This window comes from Austrofundulus limnaeus, unplaced genomic scaffold (assembly GCF_001266775.1).
Source record: "Austrofundulus limnaeus strain Quisiro unplaced genomic scaffold, Austrofundulus_limnaeus-1.0 Scaffold17, whole genome shotgun sequence".
NCBI lineage: Eukaryota > Metazoa > Chordata > Actinopteri > Cyprinodontiformes > Rivulidae > Austrofundulus > Austrofundulus limnaeus.
Genome location: NW_013952419.1, coordinates 3,146,920 through 3,153,955, shown reverse-complemented (window position 1 = coordinate 3,153,955; position 7,036 = coordinate 3,146,920). Strand labels below are relative to the sequence as shown.

General features: G+C 37.6%; 1 protein-coding gene across 4 annotated transcripts in view; it reads left to right on the top strand.

Moving 5' to 3' along the window:
- The window catches only part of nbeaa (neurobeachin a), a gene marked incomplete in the record, with an annotated part of 147,512 nt that overhangs the window by 117,990 nt on the left and 22,486 nt on the right, over window positions 1–7,036 (top strand). For 3 of the 4 annotated variants that reach the window (XM_014003308.1, XM_014003306.1, XM_014003305.1), the window contains 3 exon segments: window positions 1,295–1,449; window positions 3,858–3,984; window positions 6,871–6,990. In XM_014003308.1, the coding sequence (XP_013858762.1) occupies window positions 1,295–1,449; window positions 3,858–3,984; window positions 6,871–6,990 (402 nt within the window). 4 annotated transcript variants of the gene reach the window in all.

Below are 7,036 nucleotides of genomic sequence, written 5' to 3'. Positions count from 1 at the left end.
GACTTAATCGTTTCCCATAATATTTTTGGATTTTGGATTCTTACTGGCTGAAATAATTTGATTTTTTTAAATATTGTTGTTTGGTTTGAGTAATTCAGCAACACATTTATTTCGGTAACTGTTTAAACGAGACCGATTTTCAGAAGTTTTTGATATTCTATAAGTTTTCATTGAAGAAGCTTTCAACTTTAGGAGATGTATTATAGAGGCATTCAACCATGGAATTTTATTTTTCCAGACTGGATCTTTACAAGTTGAAAATATATTTTTCCTGTATTGTCTCCAACTTATCATAAAAATTTGACAAAATACGATTTGGATTTGACAGAGAAATACCCTCATTCCAGTTAGTATTCTCAATCTCAGCAGACCAAAGTGTTGCAGTTTTATTTTAAATAGATCATAAGTGAATGATTTAGACATGAAAAAGAAGGATTTAAAAGCATGATATGATACCTTTAAGTGATGAAGTGCTATAACCTCCTGCACATCATTTAGTCTCCTTGATTCTGCTCTGTCACCGTCTCAGAGGGTTATTGATTGAACATAGTGTGCATTATTAATGACAGATGCTCCATATCCATCACTGAGATCCCCACATTATTCCTTCCGCTTGTCTTTATAGGTCAGACATGAATCTGTCCCATCATTTCATATAAATTACAAAAATTGTTCAAGCAAAGTTTTAATCGTCTTTGGTTTTGCAAAAAACAATATCTTCATATACAGAACCACAGCTTTGCTACTAATTAGTTTTACATTTAAATGCTCTCAGTTTCAAACTCTTGGAAGTAGCTTCAGATTTCATCATCTGGCCTTTAATTTAATGAAAATTAATTTAAATAGTGAGTACTTTTATTTTCAAAGTCTGCTAATACTGCATTGAGAAATTTGAGAAGATGATTTATTTTTACCAGTTAAAACCGGATTTATTTTCAGGTCCAAAACAGCAACAGTCTCTCTTCCCTGATGGTGATGTTAAAGTTTCCATCTGTTAGCAAATGTGAGAATATTATTTTAGCTTCCTGATTTTGCCGAAGGAACAATATTTATTTTGGAACCAACATTCATCATGTGGAGGCACTCCTGAGTCCTGTCACAATCACTGGTGTTTTGATTTGTAAAGATTTGTGAACAATATGTACATAAACACATTTTATTGGTTAAATAAATGTGACTATAATGTACCGGACCAGACCATAGTATTACCTTGGGTTTACATTTACTGCAGGTGACACTTTTACACAGCAGAGCATCATTTTACTAAAACATCTTTGTGTTCTGTCTTTTCCAGGAGTGTTGTGGTTCCAGTAAAAAAGCCGCCCCCTGGTAGCCTGTCGGTTAACACGGTGGGCACGCCCACTACCAGTGGAGCTGCCACTGCCGGCAGCACACCCAACATTTTTGCTGCTGCAACAGCAACACCCAAGAGCATGATCAACACTACAGGTGGGAGATTATCCAGAAACGGCTGAAGTTTAGAGATTAGAGCACAGATCCCCAAACGTTTCAGCTTCCAACTYAGAAAATATCTCCAGGCAAAGACTAAAGACACTCTGTCGCTAGTTGAAGAATGAAAGTTTTACTAATAGATTAAACAAATAAAGCTAGAACATTTCATGTTTTATAGAAGAATGCTGAGTTCTGAATGACATGGCCGAAATTTATTGAATTGAAATGTTAAAGCTAAAGCTAGCTGAACGGGAGCTAAAAGGAACAGAATATTGAAAATCTAAAATGAGCAAAACAGGAGCTAGATCTAAAAGGTGCAGAAAAATAATTAAAAGCTAAAATTACCTAGGTTATAGCCATAACAACAGCTTAAAGGCACAGTGTGTAGGATTTGTTGTTTTCAGCGACATCTAGTGGTTGAGTGGTTGAATCATCCTCCCTGGTCCTCCCCCCACCCCCACCCCCCACTTCCAAACGCAACGGAGTTGCTATGGTGTCTCTCAGGTGTCAAAAACCTTTGGTAATTCCAACCACGATGTCTACCAGCAGCTTCCGGGCTAGTGATGTTTCAAGTGGTAAGATTATGAGCTTTAATAAGTAAAATTATCCCAGCTACAATGACAGACAACAAATATTACATTTATAGTATTACAACTAAAACCGTTTTTGACGCCGCCACCGCAGTTTGTCCTTCATGAGCCTTCGTAGACAAGATGGCAGCTGCCTGTAGTGGCGACCCGCGACCATGGAGATATAAACAGCTTTTTATAAGGTGAGAATAATAAAACAAGGTCTTTGTCTGCAATGATTAGACATGTTTTTTTTTTATTATTGTCATTAGTGATTATCTCAATTTCGGCTAAAAGAATTGACAAAATCTTACACACTGTGCCTTTAAAGCTAAAAACAGAAAACAGAAGCCAAATGTTAAAATGAGCAAAACGGTAGCCTAAAGTTGCAAAAAATTATAATTGGCAAAGCAGAAGCTAAAAACTAAAATGAGCAAAATAGTAGCTATTAGCTAACATCAGCAAAACAATAGCTAAAAGCTAAAATTAGCAAAAAATACAACTAAAAACTAAAATGAGCTAAACTGTATCTAAAGGCTTAMAGCTAAAACCAGAAAAAGAAGCCAAACATAATAATGAGCATAACTTTAGCCAAAACGTGAAATTAGCAAAACTGTGGCTTAAAACTATAATGATCATAGCAGTAGCTAAAGACTAGCTAAAATCAGCAAAATAGTAGCTGMAAACTAAACTAACCAACAATTTTCATGAATTCAGCCAAGTGTTTGAAAAAGTGTTGAAGCTACAAATACCAAAAGCAATCACTAACACTCCTAAACGAGCTAAACATTTTAATACACAAATGGTTAAAATAGCTGAAAGTATGCCGAAGTAGTTCAATACTAAAAAAACATGCAAAAGAAACTAAACAAACAATAAAACACACACAAAAAAAATCTGGATTCCTTTTCAGAGTATTATTTTTATCCTATGAAAGAACTGCATTAAAACTATTTAATGAGCATTATCACAGCACCCCACTCTTGCTGTCTCATGACCCACAGTGAGATCTTAGCCCCAGACTTTGGAATCAGCTTGTGACCCAAAACAAGGTGCTTTAGTTTATATGAAAATGTGGATGGGGCACTGAATAATTAATGACGATGCACTCTGCTTCCTTTCAGAGCCTCCCAGTTTCTCCCTGGGTGCCACAATTAGAGCTTCTCTTATTCCATTTCTGAATGATTGCATTCTCTGTAGACAAACAATAAACACGTTACAAAGGTTGCTCTGTGAAACACCTCTGAATGTCTTATCTTGTCACAAAGGTTGTTGTTGATTTGCTGCACTGATTGTTTTTTTTACCACAAGGCTAATGAAAACAAAACTAACCCTAAGGTACCGATGACTGAGATTAATAACAGAACAAAAATTATAAAGTGTACACATAATAGCTCATATTTCCTGTAAAACACCTTTGACAATGATTGAGGTCAGACTGAAAAATGAACAAATTCAAGATGGTTTTCAGAGTCGCCTCCTCTGACATCATGCTCAGCAGATTTATTGTTGGAAAATGGATTTGTATTCCAGTCTCTATCAGCCTGTCAGATATTTTCTTGTATTATTCATGCATAATGGACAAGGCCAGGGTTTGTTCCCCACTAATGGATTCTGTCTATTGATTGCAAAGCTATTTTCACAAACTATAACCAGAAGAAACTGCTGCAGCATGTCCAGTAAAATATAATCCAAATTAAATTTGTTTGTAACTGATCATCAGCATTGTTTCCAGGCTGATTGTTGCCACGTTTGATTCCTGTTTCTCTAATTTGTTGTCTTATCTTTTCACCCTTTTCCCTCTGCCTCTCTTTCTCTCTCTCTGGCCACCTCCAGGTGCCACAGACTCTGCCTCCTCGTCTACTTCCTCCTCTTCATCATTTGTTAACGGTGCAACGAGTAAAAATCTGCCAGCGGTGCAGACGGTGGCCCCGATGCCAGAAGACACCATGGAGAATATGAGGTGTGTTTTTCTCACCCTCATAAAGCCCTTCAACCACTTAGTTTCCTTTCACTGTTTTTTTTTCTCCTCCTTTTGGATTTTTTTTATTTGTTTCTTGATTCCTTGTTGTTGTTTTATTTATTTAGTTTTTTCACCTCATTCCAATCACTTCATCTTTACCAAAAAAAATCCTTATAGGTCACTCACTTAATCATTGCTGATATTAACAAGTGAGATGAGTTTTTGTCTGGAGGAAATGCGAGCACCAGGGGTGCACTTCTCTGGGTTTGAGTAACAAATATCTAAGATTAGTTGTAGTGTTTGGGGAGTGTCAGAGACCTTTTAAAAAATYGTAAAAAGAAAATTTAATCTGACAAACTCAAAAGTGAATTTTTATTGTCATTTTGATGATTGTACTAAAGAAAGAATTGAAAAGGAACATAATCTCCAGAGGTGAACACTGTAGCCAGTACTGAAGTACAGTTTATAAAAACCGGTACAGCTTATAATAAAACTGGTCCAGCCCCTCAGCTGTTGGCTTTAAGTAACTGTAGCCCCCTGAGCAATTTAGTTGAATAACCCTGTATTAATGTCTCGAAATATGCTGCTTTAAAGCCAGCATGGACCATAAATGACATTTCCCATAATGCATAAAAATAATCTATTTTACCTGCAAAATGATGGCATCACCCACTAGCTGGAGCTGCACACAATTTAAAAGCAGCCTGCATCAGATCTACATTTATGTAGCTGCATTTTCGCCGGCTACTTTTGCTACGACCCAGTTGTATTGGGAAGTGGGAATTTCCCAATTACAATTCATAATTTTAAACAGTGGGAATATGCTGTCAGAAAGTGGGATAGTTCAGAATTCAAAATGGCAGCTACTTAGCACACCTCAACAGTGTACTTTTACTAGTATTTTTGTATTTATTCTACATTTAATGCATTATACAGGTAGTACTTCTTAGTGTTTATAAAAAAAACATGCTAAAACGCTGTTTCTATGCAGGAAATAACACGTAGAGCGCAGTTMTTGTTTGTTAGCGATTTTCAGCCATAGCAGTGAGATGAGGAACGTGACGATTCTTGTTAAGATRAAGTTAAAACACAAAACATCAACGTTAATTACAAYTGGACCTTTGCAGCCGGTTTGGATGTTATCAGTCCATTAAATGGACGTTATTAGCGGTTATCAGTCCAATAGAATGGCTTCAGACTGTTCCAACAGTGCCCCCTAGTGGGTTACCAGTGCCATATATGTTGGAATGCAACAATCTGCTACCRCYGGAGTCAGGTCTACTTTATCGTAGCCAATGTCATTTTCTCTAAAATTAACCTTAGTGGCTTTATKCCTCATAYTAACCAGCTGACAGTCTGAAGCCATTCTGTGGSACTGACAATGGCTAATAACGTCCATTTAATGGATGATAACATCCAAAGCGGGTGCCCTTTGAGGTCCACCATAATGCTCACGTGTCCTTCAGTGAAAACGAGACACCCCTGATCTAAGAAAAAAAGCAACATATTGCCAAGTAAAGCAAAACTACTGCAGGGATTTTTCAGTGTCATAAAGGATTATTTCATATCTGCAGAAGCCGCCCCAAAGACATTTTCTGTTTTACTATAGCTTGTCCTCAACGACAAGCATTTTGACTTAAAATAGAAGGCCTGGCTCAGGTTTATTAATGTGGTCTGGGTTGGACTTCTGCACCTGTGCATGTTGGTTATCTGTAGAACATCTAATGCAGCCCTCAGTGAAAACACCTGCGCTCGTCCTATTTTAGGTTCAAACGTCTGCGGTGAAATATTGTATCAAGTCTGGTCCGTGTGAAACTAACGACCACAACTCAAAACAAACCGAGGCGCAAATCTGGCTCCGAGAGGAGGAGGAGGGTCCTACGCAGTCTGGCAGAGGACATGAAACACGAACTCGTCTGTACCAAATACCAGCTGAGATTAATGTTCTTTCTGCCTCACTTTCTTGAAGGTGTCATCCACACATACCACTGACACATCTCACTTAATCAACGCTCAGGTGCTCTTCATCACGAAAGGTGTCGACTGTGTCCTAATGTTCTAATTTAAAACCCACTGGAGACCCCGACAAACATCACCACTTATTAACCTGAGCTTGTTGGTCTTCATGTGTTTCAGAGAACATATAAGCAAAAATGTCAGTAACATAAATCTGTGTTTTGTCTTACCACACTGTGTGAAGTATTAGAATATCTGCCATAGGTACAATTAAAGGAATAGTTCATATCTTTTGAAGTGGGATTCTGTCAGAAGTTTAGGGGAAAATGTATATCTTATGTTTTGTAGATGGCAGGTACTGTAATAAAACTGAAATAATATTTTGAAGTTTTTTGTAAATTATATTTTTAAAATAATGATTAAAAAAGAAATTTGATTTTCTCATTATTTAAAACATTTAACTTTTTTATTTTTGCTATTTTTTTCTTATCTTCCCTTAAGCTTTCTGAGGCGCCCCCTGGCGACCCCCCCCCAACTTTGCAAAACACAGTTATACAAAACTTATGTTGATGTAAGTGTTCATAAAAAATATCAAAAAACATTTTTGCGGTTGTTCATCATATTTTGAGTTAAACTAGCTGTTAGCTAATCTAGTCAGAAAGAAACTCGATTTTTCCAATTTAATGTTCAACAAACTATCTGCAGCAGGTAAGATATTGACTGTTGATTACTTTTTCACATAACCCCACACCAAAAGCTCTGAACTGTCTCTTTAAAAGAGAAAACTGATCATTTTTTTGAATGTGCTGTAGCATTTCTGTGGATGTTAGCAGGTACTTGTTGGTAAGTGCACAGACATGAGTGTGTGTGGGAGCTCCTAAATCAGTGTGTGTGTGTGTGTGTTCTTTCTGTGTGCGGTTTGTATTGCAGTGCCTATTGTGAGGTGGCGCAGTGTGCGCTGCGCAGCGGTCAGACGCCCCCTGAGCTCAAGTCTTTTAGCTCTCTGGCAGGCTTCCAGGCAGCCCCCCGAGATGCAGGACAGTGTTTTAGGCAAGGAGAAACCCGTCCTGTCCCCCCATGCCCCCACCCCCTCTCC